Source organism: Mobula birostris, chromosome 25 (assembly GCF_030028105.1).
Source record: "Mobula birostris isolate sMobBir1 chromosome 25, sMobBir1.hap1, whole genome shotgun sequence".
In the NCBI taxonomy this organism is placed as follows: Eukaryota; Metazoa; Chordata; class Chondrichthyes; order Myliobatiformes; family Myliobatidae; genus Mobula; species Mobula birostris.
The window spans coordinates 54,648,057-54,674,565 of NC_092394.1; the positions used below are offsets into that span (position 1 = coordinate 54,648,057).

Sequence of the window (26,509 nt, forward strand, 5' to 3'; positions counted from 1 at the left end):
CAGATATGAAAAAATGGCAGATAGACTTAATGGATGCTTTGCATCTGTCTTCACTGTGGAAGACACTAGCACAGTGTGCCAGAGGTCTGTGAGTGTCAGGGAGCAGGAGTGAGTCCCATTGATATTGTAACCCTCAGGCTCGGCCAGCACGTGTTCATCTAGGGGAAAACAACTTCTGGCCCCGCCAAACTGAGAAATCTCATTTGTGTGGATGCTGCGAGATTTGTTGCCCGGTTACAAATCTGCACCCGTAAAATATCAAACAGTGCACAATATATGTTTAAATAATTGAACTTTATAAATCTTAAGCTGAATAAAGGTTTAGGAAAGAAAATAAAAAGAAAAAGGCCCATTTTAGGAAAAAAAGTCTATTGTGCATTGTTGGAGCTCACTGATATGGCTATTCATCAACCATCGACCTCCTCCGAGTGTAGCCAGTCCTTGGACCCTCGCTCCTCAGTCCACTCCATCCAGGGGTCTTCCGACTCTCTCCATTTGCGTCTTCTCTCTTCATCATTCCCCAGTGAAAATCTCTCTTCCAGACTCACAAGAAAGAACAACATTTCTCCCATTGGATAACATATATTCCAAAGCCCCGTTATCTCCAGTCATAACCCAAACATTGCTGCTACAGAGAAACCATTGCCTTAACAGTGGAACATTACATAGAAGCCATTACATTAGCCTTAGCAGTGAAACCTTACAGTGTGTTACATTATCACAAACATAGAACATCGAATAGTACAGCACAGTACAGGCCCTTTGGCCCACAATGTTGTGCCAACCCTCAAACCCTGCCTCCCATATAACCCCCCACCTTAAATTCCTCCATATACTCAATGATCTTAAGGTGGATAAGTCACCTGGACCAGTTGGACTACATCCCAGAGTCCTGAGAGCAGTTGCTAAAGAGATAATGGATGCATTGATCATGATGTTTCTAGAATTACTTGATTCTGGCATGGTCCCAGAGACTGGAAGATTTCAAATGTCACTGCACTCTTTAAGAAGGGAGGAAGGCAAAAGAAAGGAAATGACAGGCCAGTTAGCCGAACCTCAGTGGTTGGGAAAGTGTTGGAGTCTATTATTAAGGATGAGGTTTTGAGGTACTTGGAGAACAATGATAAAATAAGTCAAAGTCAGCATAGTTTCTTTAAAGGGAAATCTTGCCTGACAAATCTGTTAGAGTTCTTCAAGGAAGTAACAAGCAGGGTGGACAAAGGAGAGGCAGTGGATGTCATTGACTTGGTTTTTCAGAAGGCATTTGATAAGGTGCCACAGATGAGGCTGCTGAATAAAATAAAATCCATGGCATTACACGGAAGGTACTGGCATGGATAGAGGAATGGCTGACATGCAGAAGGCAGCGAGTTGGAATAAAAGGGAAGTTTTCTGGTTGGCAGCTGGTGACTAGTGGTGTTTGTCAGGGGTCAGTATTGGGATAGCTACTTTTCACATTGTTTGTCAATAAATTAGATAATGGAATTGATGGCTTTGTGGCAAAATTTGTGGATGATACGTAGATATGTAGACAGGTAGGTAGTGCTGAGGAAGCAATACGATTGTAGCAGGACTTAAACAAATTGGTAGATTGGGCAAAAAAGTGACGTATAGAATACAGAATTAGGAGATGTATGATAATGCATTTTGGTAAAAGAAACAATAGTGCAGACTATTATCTACATGTGGAGGACGTTCAAACATCAGATGTGCAGAGAGATTTAAGAGTCCTCGTGCAAGACTCCTAGAAGTTTAATTAACAGTTGAGTCTGTGGTAAAGAAAGCAAATGTAATGTTGGCAATTATTTCAAGGGGGATAGAATATAAAAGCAAAGAGAAAATGCTGAGGCTTTATAAGGCACTCATCAAGCTGCACGGAGTATTGTCAACAGTTTTGAGCATCATATCTCAGAAAGAATGCGTTGTCATTGGAGAGAGTCAAGAGGAGGTTTATGAGGTTAATTCTGGGAATGAAGGGGTTAACGTATGAGGACCATTTGGCAGCTTTGGGCTTGTATTCACTGGAATTTCGAAGAAATTGAGGGGCAACCGTTTAGAACAGAGATAAGGATTTCTTTTTTAGCCAGAGAGCAGTGAACCTGCAGAATGCTCTGTTGTGCAGGCCAGGTCTGTGGGTATATTTAAGGCGGAAGATGATTGTTTCCTGATTGGTCAAGGCATCAAAGAGTATGGCGAGAAGGCAGGTGTGTGGGTTTGGGTGGGATCTAGGATCAGCCGTGATGGAATGGTGAAGCAGACTCAATGGGCTGAATAGCCTAATTTTGCTCCTATGTCCTATGGTCTTGGTGGTAGGAGCTGAGCGTGTAGGAGCTCCACTTGTGTAGTGGAGGTTCTTATTTCAGAGTGGAGCCCTATGACCAATGGTGTGCCACAGGGATCAGTGCAGGGTGTACTCTTGTTCATCATCTTCATTAACAACCTGGATAGAAATGGAGGTGGCATGGTTGTAAATTTACCGCATTGGAGGAAATCGAGGAAGTGGTAGAGGCAGGTATACGAACAGGTAGTCAGATACACGGATGGATCGAATGCTGACTTGCACGGGAATCTCGATCAGCACGTATGAGCTGGGCTTAAGGGCCTGTTCTGTGATATTTGACTCTATGACTCCAGTGTCATATAAATTTCTGTCACATTTGGAGTCTCAGAGTTGCACAGCATAGAAACAGGCCCCTCAGCCCACCTATCTGCACTAGCTCCATTTACCCACAATTTGTCTGTAGCCTTCTATTCCTTGGTGAGTTAGGTATTGTCCACATGCCCTGAGAGTACCTCTATTACCACTTCAGGCACCACACTTCAAGACTCCAATCATACTGTGTGAGAGAATATCCCCCTCTCAGGTTTCTCTAAATCTCCTGCTATCACTTTAAATCTATCCCACCTTGCCTTAGATATCCCCACTGTATGGAAGATTTTTACCTGTCGACCCCTTCTACTTCCCTCATAATTTTATATATCTCTAGCAGGTTATCCCTGAGCCTGGGAAACTAAATCCAGATTATCAAACCTCTCTTCATATCTGGACTGCGCCCATCCAGGCAACATTCTGGTGAATGTCCTCTGCTCCCTCTCAAGTGCTGTCATACAGTGCTCCGGGTTTGGCCTAATCAATGCTTTCTAAAGTTGTAATATGACATCCCTAGTAGGCAGCCATCGATCCCAGGGGATAATGGGTTTGCGCCTCTGGTGGACTGTGTCCTCTCCAGGGCGCAAAGATTCGATGGACCAGCTGTTGCCCTTGCCACAGGTTCCTCCTCTTTACGTCACTGATGTTGTCCAAGGGAAGGGCAAGTGCCAATACAGCTTGGCACCAGTGTCATCGCAGAGGTTGTAAACGACATCAAACTGCCTTAGGGATCCCGGCTCTGGAATTCTTCCTCAGAGTTTACCCCCAAAGCCTTTCCCAAGGCAGGTATGGCCACAAGGCAGTGGAGGAATTAAAATCAGAGGTTTCCTTCTCCTAGGTAGCCGTCCAGATCCCTACTCTTACATTTAACGGTGTAGCTGATGTAGGCAAGCATCCCATATGTCCTCTGCATCTGTGCTGCCACTTTCAGGGAACCATACACTTGTAGTTCAAGATCCCTCTGTTCATCAACACTCCCTGGGCTCCATCCTTCACTTTATACATTCTACATATCGATTTCCAAAATGCACAAGATTCCTAGTGCTCGGCACAACTTTCCAGTGATTTTATATCATTCTGTAGTCTTTGACAACCACCTTGCTGTCTGATAAGATCATCATAATGAACGCAATAATCTGCATTCAGTGGCCACTTTGTTAGGTACAGCTGTACATCTGCTTGTTAATGTAAATATCTAATCAGCAACTCCATGCATTAAAGCCTGCAGATGTGATCAAAAGGTTCAGTTGTTGTTCAGACCAAACATGAAGAAATGTGATCTAAGTGACTTTGACTGTGGAATGATTGTTGGTACCAGATGGGGTGCTTTGAGCATCTCAGAAACTGCAGATCTCCTGAAGTAGAGAATGATGCAAAAAACATTCAGTCAGCAACAGTTCTGTGAGCTAAAAAGCCTTGTTAATGAGAGAGGTCAGAGGTAAATGGCCAGACTGGTGCAAACTAACAGGAAGGCAACAGTAGCTCAAATAACCACACAACGGTAGTCTCTGAATGCACAACACATTGATCTTTGAAGTGATGGGCTACAGCAGCAGACCACACTCCTGTACCAAATAAAGTGGCCACTGATGTACGTTGAGATTCTGTAAGTTTGGGAATTGTTGCTGCAGTTCACAGCAAACATGACTCCGTTGTTTAAGAAAGGAGAGAGAGAGAGAGAGAGAAAGTCTACATCAGTAGAAAACCATAAACATGCACCTTCTATTATCTCTCTCTGGCTTCTACCATGGAGCCAATGGCAAATCCGATTTATTTCCTCATCCTGAATGTCAAGTGACTGAATCCCCTTAATACCCCTCATTTTTATCCTTATCTCATCATCCACTCTGCACTGCTCCACCTCTTGCCACTTCTCCTCCCCCCCGCACCCCACAACTCTTTCTCCACCCCATTGTTCTTCCCTTTCCATGTGCAACTGTTTTATCCCTCAATCCCCCTCAACTCACCTTACTCCTTCTCCTCCCACCCCCCTGACCCAACTCCTTTTCACCTCACCTTCCTCTTCTCGTTTCCCATCCTCCAAATCCTTTCCTACTGACTTTCTGCCTCCCACTCCACCTCCCCCAACTCCCCTCTCAAATCTTCCCAAACCCCATTTTATTCCCTCTTCCTTCCCACACTCTTCCTCCTCCTTCCCACTGGCCCAAATATTCCTTCACCCCCTTTTCTATTTTTGTTTTTTTTTGTTCTAATTTCATCTTTCTTGTAAAAACTGTGCATAAATTATGTTTTTCTTGTGAAAGCTGTTTATCTGATGCCATGTACTGTACCTGTAATGCTGGTCAACACTGATGGTAATTTATTTGTAGGAATACAGAGCTTTGAGGCAGTAAAATCTTGACTCATTAATTTCCTTAAAATTCAATTCTATTAAATACATATGAACATATTTATGAAATATTTAATTTCATGTCATGTACTGAACTTTCTCTGATGTCCTTTATGCTCACTTTGACTACTAAAACTTGGAGGCACCTTCACAACCTCCCACAGACCCCAATGACCCTTTGATTTCCGTTTCAGAGGCTGATGTGAGGGCATCCCTCAGGAGGGTGCATCCACAGAAAGCATCCAGCCCTGGCGGCGTACTAAAGACCTATACTGATCAACTGGCTGGAGTGTTCAGATAACTTTAACCTCTTGCTTCAGCAGTCTGAGGTACCAAATTGCTTCAAACAGGCTTCAATTATACCGGTGCCTAAGAAGAACGTGGTAACCTGCCTGAATGACTATCATCCAGTTGCATTTACAGTATATCCACTGTGATGAAGTGCTTTGAGAGGCTGGTGATGAAACATATCAACTCCTGCCTGAGAAGCTACTTGGATTTACTCCAATTTGCCTGTTGAAGCAACAGATCCACAATGCATGATATTTAATTGGTTCTTCACTCAATCGTGGAACATCTGGACAGTGAAGATGCATACATCAGGATGCTCTTCATTGACTATAGCTCGGCATTCAATACCATTATCCCCTCAAAACTAATCAATAATCTTCAACACCTTGGGTTTGATACCACCTTGTGCAACTGGATCCTCAACAGACCCCAATCAGCTCATATCGGCAAACTCTCCTCCACAATCTCCATCTGCACAGGTGCACAAGCAGTTTGTGAGCTTCGCGCCTTAACCTACTCACTTTATACTGATAACTGTGATGCCATGTTTAAGTTTGCTAACACCACCACTGTCATCGGCTAACTCAGCATATAGGAGGGAGACTGACTGAGTGGTGCCACAACCACCACCTATCACTCAATATCAGTAAGACCAAACAGATGACTTCAGGAGGAGGAAGCCAGACGTCCATGAGCCAATCTTCATAGGGAGATCAGAGGTGGAAAGGGTCAGTAACTTTAAATTCCTCAGTGATATTTTTTCAGAGAAGCTGTCCTGGCTCCAGCATATAAATGCTATTATGAAGAAAGCACAGTAGTGCTTCTGATTTCTTAGAAGTTTGCATAGATTTGACATGTCATCTAAAACTGTGACAAACTTCTATAGACGCGTGGTGGATAGTATATTGACCGCTTGTATCACGGCCTAGTATGGAAACACCAATACATTTGTATGGAAAAGTCTACAATACGTAGTGGATACGACCCAGTCAATCATGGGTAAAGCATCCCCCGCCCCCTCCACTGAGCACATCTACACACAGCGCTGTTGCACGAAAGCAGCATTCATCATAAGGGACCCCAAACATATAGGCTATGCTCTCTTCTCACTGCTGCCATCAGGAAGGTGGTACAGGAGCCTCCTGACCTGCACCACGATGTTCAGGAACAGTTATTACCGAGGACTCTTGAACCACTCACTCCATCACTGAACTGAACAACTTTCAAGGATTCCTCTTCTCATGCTTTTGATATTGATTGCTTACTTGCTTGTTTGTTTGGTCATCTAACTATTTATCTATTTATTTATTAGTTAATCATTTTTGTATTTGGACAGTTTGTTGTTTTTTGGCACAATGTTTGTTGTCCTACCCTATGGGTGTGGAGTTTGGTACCAATGACATGGGAAGGAAAAGCAATGAGGTCCTGAAAAAGGATTTAGAGGGCTAGGTAGAAAGCTGAGAAGCAGGACCTCCCGGGTAGTATTTTCTGGATTGCTACCTGAGCCACGCGCCTTTGAGGGTAGAAACAGGATGATGTGGCAGATAAATGTGTGGCTGAGAAGCTGGTGCAGGGGGCAGGGCTTCAGGTACTTGGATCATTGGGATCTCTTCTGGGGGAGCTGTGATCTGTTCCAAAGTGACAGGTCGCACTTGAACACGAGGGGGACCAATATTCTTGCGGGCAGGTTTGTTACAGCTGTTGGGGAGGGTTTAAGCAAACTTGACGGGGGGGGGGGGTGGGAGCCGAAGTGAAGGGACTCAGGAACGGACGGATGGTAAAAAAGAAAAGATAGCATGCAGTCAGCTTGTCAGGAAGGGCAGGCAGGTGATGGGATTTAGTTGCGGCCAACAGGCTGAGCATCAAATCATTAGGGATGCAGAGTCAGAAAGGACAGCACCAAGGTGTTGTATCTAAATGCGCATAGTATAACAAATAAGGTGGGTGATCTTGTTGCAATGTTACAGATTGCCAGATAAGATGATGTGGCCATCACTGAATTGTGGCTGAAGGATGGTTGTAGTTGGGAGCTGAATGTCCAAGGTTACACTTTGTATCGGAGGGACAGGAAGGTAGGCAAAGGGGCAGTGTGGCTCTACTGGTAAAGAATGGCATCAAATCAGTAGAAAGATGTGATATAAGATCGGAAGATGTAGAACCCTTGTGGGTTGAGTTAAGAAACTGCAAGGGTAAAAGGACGTTGATGGCAGTTATATACAGGATTCCCAACAGTGGCTGGGAGGTGGACCACAGGAAATAGAAAAAGTGAGCCTAAAGGGCAATGTTATGGTAGTCATGGTCGATTGGGAAAATTAGGTTGGTAATGGATCTCATGAGGGTGAGTTTGTTGAATGCCTAAGAGCAGTTTGTCATTGAAGATCAGCTCTATTGGATTGGGTGTTATGTAATCAACCGGAGGCAATTACGGAGCTTAAGGTAAAAGAACCCTTAGGAACCAATGATCACAATATGATGGTGTTCAACTTGAAATTTGATACGGAGAAAGTAAAGTCTGATGTAGCAGTATTTCAGTGGAGTAAGGGAAATTACAGTGGTATGAGAGAGGAGTTGGCCAAAGTAAACTGGAAGGAGCTGCTGGCTGGGATGTCAGCAGAGCAGCAATGGTGTGAGTTTCTGAGGAAAATGAGGAAGGTGCAGAACATGTGTATTCCAAAAATAAATACTCAAATGGTAAAATAGTACAACCGTGGCTGATAAGGGAAGTCAAAGCTATTGTAAGAGCAAAAGAAAGGGCACACAATAAAAGTTATTTCAAGTATGTTAAAAAATAAAAGAGAAATGACAGTGGATATAGGACTGCTAGAAAATGAGGCAGGAGAAATAATAACAGGGACAAGGAGACGGCAGATGAACTAAATGAGTATTTTGCATCAGTCTTCACTGTGGAAGACACTAGCAGTGTGGCTGATGATGGTGTGTGTAAAAGAAGAGAAGTGAGTGCAGTTACTATTACAAGAGACAAAAAGCTGAAAGACCTGAAGGTGCGTAAGTCACCCAGACAAAAGGAACTACATCTTAGGTTTCTGAAAGAGGTAGCGTTAGAGATTGTGGTGGCATTAGAAGTGATCTTTCAAAAATCATTGGACTCTGGTAAGGTGCCAAAGGACTAGAAAATTGCAAATGTTACTCCACTCTTTAAGAAAGGAGGAAGGCAGCAGAAATGAAATCATCCTGATCTCAGTGGTTGGGAAGATGTTAGGGTCAATTGTTAAGGATGAAGTGATGGAGTACTTGGTGACACAGGACAAGATAGTACAAAGTCAGCATGGTTTCCTTCAGGGAAAATCCTGCCTGACAACCTGTTGAGGAGATTACAGGTAGGACAAAGAAAGGGGATGCAGTGGATATTGTATATTTGGACTTTCAGAAGGCCTTTGACAAGGTGCCACACATGAATTAAATTAAGTCAAGTTAAGAGCCCATGGTTTTACAGGAAAGTTACTAACATGGTTAGAGCACTGGCTGATTGGTAGGAGGCAGCGAATGGGAATAAAAGGATCCTTTTCAGGTTGGCTGCCTGTGACTAGTGGTGTTTCGCAGAGGTCGGTGTTGGGACTTCATTTTATGCTGTATATAAATGATTTAGATGATAGAATAGATGGCTTTGTTGCCAAGTTTGCAGACGATACAAAGATTGGTGGAGGGGCAGGTAGTGTTGAGGAAATAGGTATGATGCAGAGGACTTAGACAGATTAGGAGAATGGGTAAGAAAATGGCAAATGAAATACAATGTCGGAAAATGCATGGTCGTGCACTTTGGTAGTAGAAATAAATGTGCGGACTATTTTCAAAACAGGAAGAAAATCCAGGAATCTGAAAAGCAGAGGGACTTGGGAGTCCTTGTGTAAAACACCCTGAAGGTTAACTTGCAGGTCGAATCAGTGGTGAGGAAGGCAAATGCCATGTTTGCATTCATTTCAAGAGGTCTGGAATACAAGAGCAAGGATGTGGTGCTGAGGCTTTATAAGGCACTGGTGAGGCCTCACCTTTAGTATTGTGAACAGTTTTGGGCTCCTCATCTTAGAAAAGATGTGCTGGCATTGGAGAGGGTCCAGAGGAGGTTCACAAGGATTATTCCAGGATTGAAAGGGTTATCATATGAGAAAAGTTTGATGGCTCTGGGTCTGTACTCACTGGAATTCAGAAGGATGAGGGGAGGGGAATCTCATTGAAACCTTTCTAATGTTGAAAGGCCTAGACAGAGTAGATGTGGAAAGGATGTTTCCCATAGTGGGAGAGTCTAGGACAAAAGGGTCTCAGGATAGAGGGTCACCTTTTCGAAACAAAGATGTGGAGAAATTTCTTTATCCAAAGGGTGGTGAATTTGTTGCCCCAAACAGCTGTGGAGGCCAAGTTGTTTGATGTTTTTAAGGCAGAGCTTGATAGGTTCTTGATTGGACATGGCATCAAAGGCTCTGAGGAGAAGGCTGGGAGATTTTAAAAAAAAGGATCTGCCATGATTGAATGGCAGAGCAGACTCAATGGGCCAGATGGCCTATTCTGCTCCTATGTCTTATGGTCTTTCATTGATGTTTCTGTGTATCTTGTATTTATTGTGACTGCCTGCAAGAAAAGAAATCTCAGAGTTGTATATGGTGACATATACTGTATGCACTGTGGTAATAAATTTACTTTGAACTTTCTCCATGTTTAACCTCTCAGTCCTGCTGGTTAACTTCTCTATCCTACTCCAGTTTCTCTTTCAATTAATGCCGACTCCAGCTCAGCTCTGGAACTGTGAAGGCATCGTCATTTCTGTCCATCTGGTTTCCTCACATAGAACAACATGGCAGCCAGGTCAATAATGTATGGATCGCCTGCTCCACTGAAAACAAACACACAGTCCTCAGCCACTTTGGTCTGTCTGCCAGTCGTGTTGGTGAATGATGAACTGCAGAGACTGCCCACCACCATCCACAGGGAGCTGGGACCTCCCAATATTGAGGTGATTGGTGCACGACAGTGTACAAATGCAGAGCAATATTAAAATATTTTTCATACTTAAACAGGTTCATCTCTAATCCCATCCCATTAGCATGATTGAACAGTTGAAATTACTGTTTGGTTTAAAGGTAATCACTAACTTCAAAATCTATCAGCTTTACCACGAAAGTTAAACAAAGTAAATGGCAAACAAATGGAGACTTTAACCAGACCAAGCAGTAGCAATAATTTAGAAACTTACTGAAAAAATCAACCCTAGACAATACGATGATGTAGAACATTTCAGCCCTCGCCATAGTACACAGTCCACCAAAGTTCTTTCTTTACTGTAATTGTGAAAAACAATATATAGAAAAAAGATTTAATCAGGTTCATCCATGTCATCTGGGGTTGAAGCACATATGGCATTAGTCACCTTGCAGTTCATATGAACCCCTCCATTGGTGCAGTCCACATCATCTTTGTCACCAATAGTCAAATGGGGCAGCTGCTTCTTTACACCTTTCCAAACATTCTCATGGGTGTGCATTATTGCAATCCTTTGTATCAGTAAAAAGAGTATTGATTTTCTACGGCTCGAATTCGATTTCTTGTCACATCACTATCATGGTAGTCCTCTGAGACTGCAGGTGGAGGCTGCAACAGATGCTCGGAAGTATTGCTGCGCACAGAGATGGCAGTCTCTACTGTGTTGGTCACTGGCGGGTCTTCAGTCTGGGCAACGGGTGGGAGACTCCGAAAAACTGCACTGGGAAAGGAGTGTTGTGGCTGATCAGCATCACCACTGGGGCTGGCTTGTATCAGGGCACCTGGAGGCAGGTTGCTGGATGAAGATGTACTCACTTCTGTAAAGAATCATAACAAGGAAGATATATTTTTTGCATAAAGAGTCCTAGGACTTTCAAACTAACAATGACAATAGAATGTAGGATTGTATTATGCTCTCCAGCTTTGCCAATGTGGTAAGATTCATCTTTGCCTTTACTCTGTTAAACCCCTCAAGAATTAAGTATATTCTATTCTCTTTTTTCAAAGCACCACAGACAACCAGTCTGCTTAATCTGTTCTCAGCAAACCCATCATCCCAGGAATCAATCTAGTGATTTTCTGTTATATTTCTTCAATCACAAATACATCCTTCTCTGGATGGGGAAACCAGGCCCATGTGTAGTATCCAGTTGCCATCTTACTAAGGTTCTATACAATTGCAGTATGATAGTGTGCCTTGCACTCAGATCGTCTTGAATAAATGCTATCTGCCTTCCTAACAGCCTGCTGAATCCACATGTTAGCTTTCAGAGATTTATGCATGGAAAGTAAAAACAAAATATACAAACTCCATTTTCCCTCACAGAGGGAGATGGGTACACCAGAGGAAGTGGTAAAAGCAGGTACGATTACTATGTGAAAGACCGATGGACAGGTTTACAGATAGTAAAGGTTTGGAAAGATATGGATCAAACAAGGGCAAGTAGGATTAGTTCAGAAGGCACCTCAGCTGGCAGAGATGAATCGGCCAAAGGGCCCATTTCCATGCTGTATAATTCCAAGAGGAACAACCTGGTCCATTTAAAGATGAAAACCTTTCAGTTGCTCACAAGTTAATGTAAGGGGGACAATACAGTGTTAATTGCAGGACTCTAAGGAGCATTGATGTACTGAGGGATCCTGCGGTCTAAGTTCATAGCCCTTGAGAGTGGCTGCACAGGTTGATAGAGTGTTAGAGAAGGTGTACAATATGCTTGTCTTTATCCGTGAAGGCCTTGAGATCTGACTGGTAAAGAGTGCGGACTACTATCTAAATGGGGAAAAGGTTCAAACATTAGAAGTGCAGAGGAACTTAGGAGTCCTCGTGCAGGACTCCCAGAAGGTTAGTTTACAGGTTGTGTCTGTGGTAAAGAAGGCAAATGCAATGTTGGCATTTTATTTCAAGGGGAATAGAATATAAAAGCAAGGAGATAATGCTGAACCCTTGTAAGACACTAGTCAGGCTGCACTTGAAATATTGTTAGCTGTTTTGGGCCCATATCTCAGAAAGGATGTGTTGTCATTACAGAGAGTCCAGAGGAGGTTCACAAGGATGATTCCAGGAATGAAGAGGTTAACATATAAGGAGTGGTTGACAGCTTTGGGCCTGCACTCATTGGAATTTAGAAGAATGTGGGGGATCTCATTGAAACACACCAAATGTTGAAAGGACTAGACAGGTGGATGTGGAGATGATGCTTCCTATAGTGGGGGTAGCCAGAATTAGAGGGTAAATCTCAAAATTGTGAGGTGACCTTTTAAAACAGAGGTAAGGAGGAAATTTTTTTTGGCCAGAGAGTAGTCAATCTGTAGAATGCTCTGCCACAGACTGCGGTGGAGGCCAAGTCCGTAGGTATATTTAGGGCAGAAGTTGAGTTTCCTGATCGGTCAGGACATCAAACAATATGGTGAGAATGTTGGAAGGACTAGTTGGCTGGTTGGCCAACTTCTGGTCGTATTTCTTATGTGCCCAGCTCCCCAAGTGCAATGCATGCTTCCTTCTTTATTCCTTACTAGAGCCTTGATACCTCTTGTCAGCCAAGGTTCCCTGAATTTGGTATGTCTACCTTTCACCCTGATATGACCCTTGTAAGAACTTTCTACTTGCTAACTATTCCTTAGACTTTGACCTTTCAACATTCGGTATGTTTCAATGAGATCCCCCCACATTCTTCTAAATTCCAGTGAGCGCAGGCTCAAAGCTGCCAACCACTCCTTATATGTTAACCTCTTCAATCCTGGAATCATCCTTGTGAACCTCCTCTGGTGCATGGGGTTGAGTGGGATCTGGGATCAGCCATGATGGAATGGCTGAGCAGACTCAATGGGCTGAATGGCCTAATTTGCTCCTATGTCTTATGGTCTTATTCTTCTAAATTCCACCAAGTGCAGACTCAGAGCTATCAGATGTTCCTCACATGATAACCCTTTAGTTCCTGGAATCATCCTTAGGAACTTCCTTTGAACCCTCTCCAGTGCCAACACATCTTTTCTTAAATAAGGAGCCTAAAACTGTTCACAATGCTCAAGGTTAGGCCTCACCAGTGTCTTATAAAGCCTCCGAAGAGGGAGTGGTGTGGCTCAGTTGGTATACAAAAAGCATCAATCATTAGCAAGAAGTGACATGGAACCGGAAGGTTTGAATCATTGTAGGTAGAGCTAAGAAATTGTAAGGGTAAAAAGACCTTGATGGGAGTTTGGCACCTGCATACAAATGTTCCTTCAGTTGACATCTTTTACATTTGTGTTTCATCTTGAATGTGATTCTGGAAACTGTTGAAGCCTGAGATGTGCAGTTTGGAGATCGTTTGGGTGTTTCAGAGCTCTGCAGTCTCCGAGAGGATTCCAGGAGGCAGAGGCAACATGCATGAACCTTGTGCCGAGTAGGCTCCGGGCCAATGTTCAACTCCATTTCACTGATTAAAGCTTCCATTGTTTGCTGATTAAAGCGATGAGGGAAGTTGAAACATCGAGCTGAATGCACAAGGTGAGCACCGGCTGCCTGTCTTTTGATTGATGGGAGATCATTCTGGTACCAGACAGGGGAGATTTCCTTTTGATCATTGGGGGATTGCTCTGTTGCTGAAGAGGGACCATAAGACACAGGAGCAGAATTAGGCCATTCAGCCCATCGAGTCTGCTCCAGCATTCCATCATGGTTGATTCCAGACCCCATTCAACCCTACACACCTGCCTTCTCGCTATATCCTTTGATGCCCTGACTGATCAGAAAACAATCAACCTCTGCCTTAAATACGAGGGGTGACTGATAAGTTCGTGGCCCAAGGTAGAAGGAGTCAATCTTAGAAAACCTAGCACATTTATTTTTCCTACATTTACACACTTAGTCTAGCGGTCGCGGAGCATACGGATCCCTTCTTTGTAGAAGTCAGCATCTTGGACCTCCAGAAGTGGTCCACAGCAAGGGTGATTGATAAGTTCATGGCCTAGAGTAGAAGGAGACAAGGAGAAACTTCAAACTTTCCGCATTTTCACTCGAAGAGTTGAACTGCACGTGCATGTAACGACAGCTGTATAACTCATCTCCTTCTACCTTAGCCCACAAACTTATCAATCAGCCCTGCTGTGGACCACTTCTACAAAGAAGGGATCCGTATGCTCCACGACTGCTGGACTAAGTGTGTACATGTAGGAGGGGACTATGTTGAAAAATAAATGTGCTAGGTTTTCTAAAATTGACTCCTTCTACCTTAGGCCATGAACTTATCAATCACCCCTCGAATACCTATGGGCTTAGCCTCCACCACAGTCTGTGGCAGAGCATTCCACAGATCTACTACTCTCCGGCTAAAAATTTCTCATTACCTCTGTTCTAAAGGGTTACCCATCAATTATAAGACTGTGCCCTCTAGTTCTGCATACCCCCACCATAGGAAACATCCTCTCCACACCCAGCCTATCTAGTCCTTTCAACATTTGGTAGGTTTCAATGAGGCTCCCCCTCCCACCCCCCCGCATTCTTCTAAATTGCAGTGAGTACAGGCCCAAAGCTGCCAAACACTTAAACACTTCTCATATGTTAACCCCATCATGACCGGAATCATCAACGTGAACCTCCTCTGGACTCTCTCCAATGACAACACATCCTTTCTGAGATATGGGACCCAAAACTGTTGACAATACTCTAATGCTGCCTGACTAGTGTCTTATAAAGACCTGCCACTGTGCCCAGAGAATGTTACCCAGGTTTTCTGCATTCTGGATATGGAGTTGGACTATTCTATACTGTGTTTCTTGCCAGAGCTTTCTAGTTTTTTTGTGTGCGAGGGAGGGGAATTTGGAGGGTGGAGTCGATGTTTTTTGTTTGTTTTTTTGTGTGGGGAGGAGGGATTTAGGGGTTGGTGATTGTGCTGCCATTCTTTTCTCTCTTAGTTTCGTGGCTACCGGGAGAAGGATTTCAGAGTTGATAACTTTGATAATAAATTAACTTTGAAACTTTGTGATGGCTTTTTAGAGCCCACTTGGGAGATCAGCTGTTCTGGATTGGGTGTTGTGCAAGGACGCAGAATTGATTAAAGAGCTTAAGGTAAACCCTTAGAATAACTGATCGTAATGTGATAGAATTCACCCTGCAATTTGAGAAGGAGAAGCTAAATCAGATGTATCAGTATTACAGTGGAGTAAATGGAATTACAGAGGCATGAGAGAGGAGCTGGCCAAAACTGCTTGGAAAAGAACACTGGCAGGGATGATGGCAGAGAATCAATGGTTGAAAATTCTTGCAGCAATTCAGAAGGTGCAGTTATATACTGTACATCCCAAAGAGGAAAAAGTATTCTAAAGGCAGGATATAGGCAGGATAACACAACCGTGGCTGTCACACAATAAAAGCTAATGAGAGGGCATATAATGGAGCAAAAATTAAAGGGAAGTCAGAGACTGGAGGCTTTTAAAAATTAGCAAAAGGCAACTAAGAAATTCATAAAGAAAGGAAAGATGGAATACAAAGGTAAGCTAGCCAATAATATTAAAGATACCAAAAGTTTCTTCAGATAAATGAAGCATAAAAGAGAGGCGAGAGTAGATATCAGACAGCTGGAAAATTATGTTGGAGGGGTATTAATGGGGGACAAGGAAATAGTGGATGAACTGAATAAGTATCTTGCATCAGTCTTCGCTGTGGAAGACACTAGCAGCTTTCTGGAAGTTTGAGTGTGTCAAGGGGCAGAAGTGTGTGGAGTTGCCAATACTAGGGAGAAGGTTCATGGGAAACTGAAAGGTCTGAAGGTAGATAAGTCACTTGGACCAGATGGAGTACACCCCAGGGTTCTGAAAGAGGTGGCAGAAGAGATTAGATTAGATTAGATTCAACTTTATTGTCATTGTGCCGAGTACAGATATAAAGCCATTGAAATGCAGTTAGCATCTGACCAGAAATGCAAAGAATATTGTTTACAAATAACTGCGAATAAAAAGTAAGTGCTACAGCACACAAATATAAAAGTATTGAGACAGTACAATATGGGTACAATACTGCTTAGCGCTGTGATGTAAGATTCAGCAGGGTCACAGCCTCAGGGAAGAAGCTCTTCCTGTGCCTGCTGGTGCGGGAGCGGAGGCTCCTGTAGCGCCTACTGGATGGGAGGAGAGTAAAAAGTCCATGGTTAGAGTGAGATGCATCCTTGATAATGCTTTTTGCCCTGCCCAGGCAGCGTTTATGGTAGATGTTCTCAATGGTGGGCAATTGGGTGCCGATAATCCGCTGGGCAGTTTTCACCACATGCTGGACTGCGTTGCGGTCCGATAGGGACAATTGCCATACCACACTGAGATGCAGGTGGTGAGTATGCTTTCAATTGTAAAAGTCCATCAGTATCCTGGGACAGAGGTGAGATTTCTTGATGCTCCTGTAGTGCCTACTGGATGGGAGGAGAGTAAAAAGTCCATGGTTAGGGTGAGATGCATCCTTGATAATGCTTTTCCTGTGCCTGCTGGTGCGGGAGTGGAGGCTCCTGTAGCACCTACTGGATGGGAGGAGAGTAAAAAGTCCGCAGGAAATAAAGGCGCTGTTGCGCCTTTTTAATCAGGATGGAGGAGTTCAAGGACCAGGTGAGATCCTCGGAAATGTGGACACCAAGGAATTAGTAATGATCTTTCCAGAATCAATTGATCTTGGCATAGTTACAGTGGAATGGAAAATTGCATATAACACTGCATTCTTCCAGAAGGGAGAGAGACAGAAGAAAGGATATTATAGGCTAGTTAGTCTGACCTCAGTGGTTGGGAATATGTTAGAGCTGATTGTTAAGGATGTGGTTTCAGGGCACTTGGAGGCACATGATAAAACGGGCCATAGTCAGCATGGTTTCCTTAAGGGCAAATCTTACCTGACAAAGCAGGATAGACAAAGGAGAATCCATGGATGTTGTGTACTTGGATTTTCAGAATGCCTTTGACAAAGTGCTGCACATGAGGCTGCTGAACAAGTTAACAGCCCATGATGTTACAGGAAAGATAATAGCATAGATAGAGCATTGGCTAATTGGCAGGAGGCAAAGAGTGGAAATAAAGGGAGCCTTTTTTGCTTGGCTGCCAGTGACTACTGATGTTCCACAGGGATCTATGTTGGGACCAATTCGTTTTATGTTATATGCCAATAACTTGGATGATGAAATTGATGGCTCTGTGGCCAAGTTTGTGGATAATACGAAGACAGGTGGAAGGGCAGGTAGTGTTGAGGAAGTAGAGAGGTAGAGAGGCTACAGAAGGACAAACAGATTAGGAGAATGGGCAAAGAAATGGCAGATGCAATATAGTGTTGGGAAGCGTATGGCCAGGCACCTTGGAAGAAGAAATAAAAGGGGAGGCTATTTTGTAAATGGAGAGAAAATTCAAAAGTCTGGAGGTGCAAAGGAACTTGGGAATCCTCATGCAGGATTCCCTAAAGATTAAATTTCAGGTTGAGTTGATAGTGAGGAAGGCAAATGCAATGTTAGTGTTCATTTCAACAGGACTAGAATATAAAAGGAAGGATGTAAAGTTGAGGTTTTTAAAAGCACTGCTGAGGCCTCACTTGGAGCATTGTGAGCACGTTTGGGCCCCTTATCGAAGATAGGATGTGCTGACATTGCGGGGGGTTCAAAGGAGGATAATTTTGAGAATAAAGGGAAAGCCTTTAGGACCAAGATGAGGAAAAACTTCTTCACACAGAGGGTGGTGAATCTGTGGAACTCTCTGTCACAGGAAACAGTTGAGGCCAGTTCATTGGCTATATTTAAGAGGGAGTTAGATACGGCTAATTTAAGAGGGAGTTAGATGTGGCTAAAGGGATCAGGGGGTATGGAGAGAAGGCAGGTACAGGGTTCTGAGTTGGATGATCAGCCATGATCATACTGAATGGCAGTGCAGGCTCGAAGGGCCAAATGGCCTAATTCTGCTCCTACTCTTTCCACAGTATCCTACGAATTGGAGACAAAGCAGCTGAAGTTAAATTGAACGTTAATCTTCTGTCTGCCATGACTGAAACATGCTTGCAGGGTGACCAGAACTGGAAGCTGGATACCAGGGTGGTTCAAAGTTTGAAAAGGCAAGCAGAAAGGGGTGAAGGGCTGGGAAAGCGCCGATGGTGCATGCTGAGATCAGCAGAGTGATGAAATTTCAGTTTGTCCTAGTAGATCAGTCTGGGTAGAGCAAAATGCAGCAAAGGGCAGGTAACATCAGTGGGAGTTATTTATAGGCAGTCACGTAATGACTACTGGGCAAAGCATCAATCAGGAAGTTAGAAGTCCCCTTACAGGTGCTATGTAACGGAAGCTTTAAATTGCAAATTAACAATACACAACGTGAAGGACGGATATGAGATGAATTTCTAGGTCAGCCAAGGAAAAGGTATCTTCGATCTTGTAAGGTGGTAAAAGGGTCCGTCGATGACCTTGCTGAAAACAGCTTTCAGGGAAAACTGACCCTAATATGATAGAATTTGACATTGAGTTTGAAAATAAAACTTGTGTCTTAAATCTGAATGAAGGAGGAAAAGATCTTGGAAAACAGTAGGTTGGTTGAGGCGTGCATTGGTGATGGGCAACAGTGACTGGCATTTAAAGAAATGATGCAGGATTTGCAGTAACACTATATTCTTTTGAGGCAATAAAATCAATCAGAAGAAGTGTTCCACTTGTGGCTGAAGTCTCACACATAGTATAAATCAGTGACTTCCCTGAACGCCTGTTGCATCTGCATGCTCAATTTCCATGACTTGTCAGAGAGTCATAGGGCACAGAACCAGGCCCTTTGACCCAACTAGTCCATGCCAAACAGAATTCCCATCTCAGTCATTTGCCAATATTTAGCCAACAGCCCTCTAAGTACTTTTCAAATGTTGTGAGTGTACCTTCCTCAATCACTTCCTCTGGAAGCTCATTCCATATACTGACCACTTTCTAGTTCCTATTAAATATATCTCCCCTCTCATCTTATAGTTATGCCTTCTGGCTCTTGATTCTCAACATGGGTAACAAGTCTATGCATTGTCCCTATCTATATCCCTCATGGCCCCATCTCCGTTTCAAAGATGTTTGCAAGAGAGACATGAAGTCACTGAAAATGAACGTCGAGAGGTGGGAGGACATCGCAAGCAATCGCTCTCACTGGAGGCTGAAACTACACAGAGGTCTAAAAAGAGAAGCTAAGGCTTGCTGCTGAAGAAAACCGCACTCGTCGGAAAAACAGCACCAAGACAACACTGGAGGACAAAAACAACAGGAATTCTGCAGATGCTGGAAATTCAAGCAACACACATCAAAGTTGCTGGTGAACGCAGCAGTCCAGGCAGCATCTGTAGGAAGAGGTGCAGTCGACGTTTCAGGCCGAGACCCTTCAGTGCCCTCAAGTGCAGTTGCTGCAGCCCAGACTATCACTCTCATGTGGGACTCTACAGCCACAATAGATGCTGCTCTAACACAGACTGAAGCAAGACTTTCCAGGCGCAGATCCATGGTCTCGCGAGACTAACGGATGCCACCACCACCACCACCATATCCCTCATGACTTTATACACCTCTGTAAGACCAATGCTCAGTTTCCTATGCTCCAGTGAAAAAAATCCCAACTTGATCAACCTCTCTCCACAACTCAGTCTCAGGAGTCCGAGCAATATCCTTGTAAATCCCCTCTGCAACCTTTCCAGCTTATTTCCTATAATAGGGTGACCAAAACTGAATGTAATATTCGAAATGTAGCATCACCAAAAATCTTGTATAATAGCAAAATAAAATCCCAACATTCACACTCAGTACCCTGTCTGATGAAGGCTAACAAACCAAACGCCTTCTTCACCACCCTGTCTGCCTGTGATGTCACTGACAGAAAACCATGTACTTTGTACTCTTAGGTCATCATCTTCCACAACATGCTCCACTGTCTAAGTTCTACCCACATTTGTCTTCCCAAAATGTAACGTCTGACTTATCTGAGTGAAACTCCAGCTGCCATCCCTTGGCCCACTTACCCAGCAAAATATCCCTCTGTAAATCCTGTTAATTATTTTGACTGTCAACGACACCACCTACATTACTGTCACCTGTAAATTCACTAACCATGTCTTGTACATTTTCATCCAAATTGTTAATATAGGTGATAAATAACAATAGCCCTGAAACCAAAATCTGGGGATCACTGCTGGTGATGGGCCTCCAGTCTGAAAAACAACCTCCCACCATCACCCTTTGCTTCCTACTCAGTTAACTGCTCCCCCTGGATCCCATGTGATCTAACTTTCCATAGCAGCCGACCATGCAAAATCTTATCAAAGGACTTAATGAAGGCCATACAGACTCTGCCTCATTGATCATGTTGATTAAAGAGACTCAATCAAATTCATGAGATATGATCTCCCATGCACAAAGACATGCTGACTATTCCTAATTGACCCCTGCCTTCCAAATGCTTGTATATCTTATTCCTTAGAATCCCAGATGTTAGACTTACTGGTCTATAGTTCCTAGGCTTTTCTTTAAACAAAGTCACATTAGCCACCCTCCAGTCTTCTGGCATTTCACCCATAGCTAACAATGATGCTTATATCTCAGCCAGAGCTTCTGCAATTTATCTTCTAGGTTCCTAAAGTGTCCTTGAATCTATCTGATTGTGTGTGTGTGTGGCCTCCGTTGGTCATGGTCCACCATGGGTATTGCACCTCTCGGAGTCACTGGTCTGTTGAGCAGTGTCGACTGTGGCTATTGAGGCTGATCCTGGAACGGCAGGCTCTGCCACAGTTGCTGCATGTGTAGGGCACCGTAGAGTTGTTGCCCGCTGTCCGCTGTGCTCTCCGCTCCTCAAACTGACTCGGGATCACTCTTTCGCCTTGCTCTAGGTGTTTCTGAAGAGTACCTCGCCATTTGTTGAGGTTACCTGCTGTATCCTTCCAGCACTCTGTGTTGATTTTTAAGGCTTTCATGCTGCGCTTGCAGAGGTCCTTGAAGCGAAGCTGGGGTCTGCCAATGTTCCTCTTGCCTGTTGCTAGTTCTCCTTTGGCAGTCTACCATGCTTCAAACGATGGACATGGTCCAGCCAGCGCAGTCTGTGTTGTCTTAAAAGCGTAAACATTGTGGGAAGTCCAGCATGGGAGAGAACCTCAGAGCCTGGGACTTTGTCTCTCCAGGTGATGCCGAGGATGCGGCGAAGGCTGCGCAGGTGAGAACTATTGAGTTTCCTCTCCTGCTTGGAGTAGATTGTCCAAGTCTCGCTACCATACAGGAGGGTGCTGATAATGCATGCATTGTACACAGCAGTCTTGGTCCTTGTAGCGAGTTTCGGATTCTCCCAGACCTGCGAGGAGAGTCGAGCAAGGATTGATGCTGCTTTGCCAATACGCCTATTGATTTTAGCATCAAGGGAGAGAGTGTCGCTAAAGGTCGTCCCTAAGTATGTGAACTCGCGGACCACTTCTAGATGGTAATTGTCGATGGTAATGACCAGTGTCTCCACTACGTTCTGGGCAAGGACATTTGCCTTCTTTAGGCTGATGGTAAGCCCAAAGTCCTTGCATGCCTTAGAGAAGCGGTCCATGAGAGTTTGTAGTTGCTGTTTGGTGTGCGAGGTTATAGCAGCCTCATCGGCAAAGAGCATGTCACGTATTAAGATCTTTCGCACCTTTGTTCTTGCTCTCGGGCCTGCAGGGTTGAACAGCCGCCCATCAGACCTGGTGTGCATGTAGATGCCTTCTGTCGACGTCCCAAACGCGTGCTTCAATAGCAGAGAGAAGAAGATGCTGAATAATGGTGGGGCCAACACGCATTCTTGTTTGACTCCACTACGAACAGCGAAGGGTTCTGATGCACTGCCATTGTACTGAATAGTAGCCCTCATATCATGATGGAATGACTTGATGATACTTTGGAGTTTCGGGGGACAGCCGATGTTGAGGAGAATCTGAAAGAGCCCATCCCTGCTGACAAGGTCGAATGCCTTGGTCAAGTCGATGAAAGCAACAAAGAGGGGTTTCTGTTGTTCCCTGCGCTTCTCCTGGAGTTGACGGAGTGAGAAAATCATGTTGACAGTTGACCTCCTTGTGTGAAAACCACATTGGGACTCAGGGTAGACCCGTTCTGCCAGAGTTTGTAGATGTGCCAGAGTCACACGAGCAAAGACTTTGCCGACAATACTCAGGAGGGAGATACCCCTGTCGTTGTTGCAGTTGCTCCTGTCACCCTTGTTCTTGTACAAAGTGACGATTTTGGACTCATGCATATCCTGTGGTACGGCTCCTTCCTTCCAGCACTGACAGAGGACCTCGTGTAAAGGTTGGAGGAGTGAGCTCTTGAAGTGTTTGATCAGGTCTGGAGGAATCCCATCATTGCCAGGAGCTTTCCCTGGGGCCAGACTGTCAATTGCCTTGTTGAGGTCCTCAGTGGTTGGTTCGGAGTCGAGTTCATCCATGACTGGTAGATAATCGATGGCATCAATGGCTGAGCTAACAACAACATTTTCCCTCGAGTAGAGCTCAGAGTAGTGTTCTACCCAGCGTTCCGTCTGCTTGCTTTTATCGGTGATTATTTCACTGCTGGATGACTTCAGGGGTGCTGTCTTGCTCTGCGATGGGCCAAGGGCCTTCTTGATACCATCACACATCGCTCTGATGTTGCCTGTCACAGCCGCTGCCTGAATGTCCTCACTGAGCTGGAGCCTGTACTCACTTGTGCACCGCCTTGCAGTCTGTTGCACTTTGCTTCTAGCAGCTCGAAGTGTTTGGTCAGATGGTGAGCGCTTGTACTCTATGAGAGCTGCACGTCTGGCTTCGATGAGCGGAGTCACGATGTTGGACTTTGCCTCAAACCAGTCACTGCTCTTTGTGGTCTTTCTTGCAAAGATACAGAGTGCTGATTCGTGAAATGTGTCGCGAAGGTATGACCGCTGTTCTGTTGCATTATCTCCTTGTGAGGAGGTAGTCATAGCACCCTGTACTGACTTGAGTAGGCCCTGGAGATTTAGCTACCTTCATATATTTTAAGATATTAGCACCTCACCTGCTGTTATACAGACTATTAGATTAGATTCAACTTTATTGTCATTGTGCCAAGTACAGATACAAAGCATTTAGTATCTGACCAGAAATGCAAAGAATAGTGTTATTTACAAAATAACTGCGAATAAAAAAAGTGCTACAGCATACAAATATAAAAGTACTGAGACAGTACAATATGGATGCAATACTGCTTAGTGCTGTGATGTGAGGTTCAGCAGTGTCGCAGCCTCAGGGAAGAAGCTCTTCCTGCGCCTGCTGGTGCGGGATCGGAGGCTCCTGTAGCGCATACCGGATGGGAGGAGAGTAAAAAGTCCATGGTTAGGGTGAGGTGCACCCCTGATAATGCTTTTCGCCCTGCCCAGGCAACGTTTATGGTAGATGTTCTCAATGGTGGGCAATTGGGTGCCGATAATCCGCTGGGCAGTTTTCACCACACGCTGCAGTGCTTTGCGGTCTGATACGGGACAATTGCCATACCACACTGAGATGCAGTTGGTGAGTATGCTCTCAATGGTACAGTGGTAAAAATCCGTCAGTATCCTGGGACAGAGGTGAGCTTTCTTCTTGCTCCGCAGGAAATAAAGGCGCTCTTGCGCCTTTTTGGTCAGGATGGAGGAAATGTGGACACCAAGGAATTTGATACACGCTCCACTACAGTTCCGTTGATGTAGATGGGGACGAGAATGTGGTTCCTAGCATGCCTGAAGTCCACAATGATCTCCTTGGTCTTCTGGGTGCTAAGGGCCAGGTTGTTGTCAGCACACCACACGGCCAGGTGCTGGACCTCGTCCCTGTACGCCATCTCGTCATCCCCTCTGATCAGACTAACCACCGTGGTGTCGTCTGCGAACTTGATTATGGCATTAGAACCATGTACAGGAACTATCCACAGTACATCCCCATTCTGAATTCTTCTCAAGGCTTCATATCCTTCTTCATGGCAAAAGCAGAGGAAGAATATTCATTTGAGAACTTAGCCAGAACCTCGGTAAGAGGAAATATCAGATGGGATGCCAAACTGAGCAACCCAGGTGCTGATGAATGTCCAAGCCACATCTGCAGCCATCGTCGATGCTAGAGGGACACCTGGTGGTACTGTCCACCATGGTAAGGTACATGAAACCACAGGGGGCGAGGACCAACAAGGTCCACATTGACATGGTGAAACCGTCTATCAGGGACCTCAAAAGGTGCCACTGGCACCTGGACAGGATGGTTAATTTTTGCCCGCTGGCACTCCACACAGGCTGTTGTCCAATTACGCACATGCTTTCGAAGACTGACCCTCACAAACTTTAGTACAACCAGTTTCTGTGAGGCCTTCTGGCCTGGATGCAAGAAGCCATGTACGGAGACGAAAACAATCCCTCTTCAGTTTGCGGACATGATGGGGGCGAGGGCAACCGGTTGAGACATTGCACAGAAGGGAAACCCCAGATACCCTGAACTTAATGTCAACCAACTGCAGACTTGCGACTGCTGTTTGGTAAGCCTGGGCCTCTGAGTCAGCTGCCATAACTACATAGTCAACCACTATGTGTATGGCCTCAATGGTTGGCCCAGAAAGGCAATCAGCCACGGCATTATTTTTCCCCTTGATGTGTATATCAGTTGGGAACTTGGATGTAGGCCAGTTGGCATTGCTGTCTTTTGGACTAAGGGTCTGATATATTGGTCATCGTGTGCACGAGGGGTTTGTGGTCAATGAATGATGTGAAAAAAGTGTGGGGCAGTGGGAAATCCATAATAGCGGCTACTTCTGTGGGAGGGTTTTGTACCTTCTGCAAAGATGTGATGGCTGAGAAAGCCAATGGTTGACAACCCAAGCTGGCATTTAACCAGGTTAATAATCAACACATGTTGGCTTATATGCTTGAAAAGAGTGTGGAGATGAGATGCATATTCAGATTTAGACACACAAGAGACAAATATGTCATCCAGGTAAACAAAAAGAAAATCTAAGTCTTTTAATACAGAGCCCATCATCCATTGGAAAGTCTGTGCTGCATTTTTCAGTCCAGTGCAGGATTTCATGTGCAGAAACTCAAAAAGGCCAGTTGGGATTATCACAGCTGTTTTCTGGAATGTCCTCCAAGCACACAAGCACTTGATGGTACCAACTAACTAGACTGACTTTGGAATAAAAATTAACTTTCCAGCTAAACATGCTGAAAAGTCTGGATGTATGGTATCAGGTAACGATCAGGGTGGTGGCCTCATTAGGTGTCAGTAATCATATGGGTGACAACTACTTTCGGACTTAGGGATCATATGGAGGGGTGAAGCCCAGCGGCAATTTGACTGGTGTATAACGCTGAATCTTTCCATGTTGGCTAAATCAGCCTTCGCGGTTGCCAGCTTTTCTGGGTCCAGTCTACATGCGTGGACATAGAATGGTGGGCCAGTTGTCAACCCCATGTTTTGTGACTGTAGTGGAGAATGTGGGCTTGGTGAGGTCTGGGAATTCGCCCAGCAGTGGAATAAACTCACTCCTGGTGATGCATGCACTAGACAAAGTTGTTGTGGGGAACTTACAGGGGATACAGGGTAACTTGTCCTTGACATCCACAAGCTAGCAGATCTTACGATCACCTAATAATCCTTGGGTATAAAAGAAACCTACACCGAACAGAGGTCTACCCTTTCAGTCAGGATGAAGTCCCATGTGTAACGTCACCCACTGAAGCAGAGCGTCACCTGTTGTGTCCCGTAAGTCTGGATCCTGCTGCCACTGGGGGCTTGCAGTGGGGTTTTGTCACTCCTTGCCTCCTGGTCCATAGGTGTGACTGGCAGCACATTCACTTGCGCACCCGTGTCACATGGGAAGCTTTGCCCTGAAAGAGGGTCCGTAATGAACAGTACACGACCCTGCGGCTGAAACCCATGGTGTTCACAGACATCCAATATTCCGTTGTGCTGGCACTGTTGAAGTTACAAGGCAGTCAGCACCTCCTAGTGTTCGTACCAAAGCGAGCATGGTAAAAACATAAACCAGGTGTCATCTGTTTCATAGCCACAGTGTCCTTATGCTGGGGGCTTTGTTGCAGGCTTACTGAGGTAGAGAAAAGAGGAGGAATGATGCTGCGCTGCCTAGCTGAGTGTAGACTATCAGACATTTTAGCAAACTCTCTATAGTCCTTCATGGGTGCATTATCAAGTGCGTCATGAACTTAGAACGTAGAAATCTATAGCACATTACAGGCCCCTTGGCCAACAATGTTGTGACAACCATGTACCCTACTCT

At 44.6% G+C, this 26,509-nt stretch overlaps 1 protein-coding gene across 9 annotated transcripts in view; it reads right to left on the reverse strand.

The window, feature by feature from the left end:
* Nucleotides 1–4,799: 4,799 nt before the first annotated feature.
* LOC140187550 (SH2B adapter protein 2) overlaps nt 4,800–26,509 on the reverse strand; it is a 176,108-nt gene continuing 154,398 nt past the window's right edge. For 7 of the 9 annotated variants that reach the window (XM_072242945.1, XM_072242947.1, XM_072242941.1 and 4 more), the window contains one exon: nt 4,800–11,101. In XM_072242945.1, coding sequence (XP_072099046.1) covers nt 10,803–11,101 — 299 coding nt within the window. In that variant the 3' untranslated portion in view covers nt 4,800–10,802. Of the gene's footprint in view, nt 11,102–14,159; nt 14,231–26,509 lie in introns of those variants that run through there. The other 2 variants (XM_072242948.1, XM_072242951.1) reach the window with 2 other exon arrangements.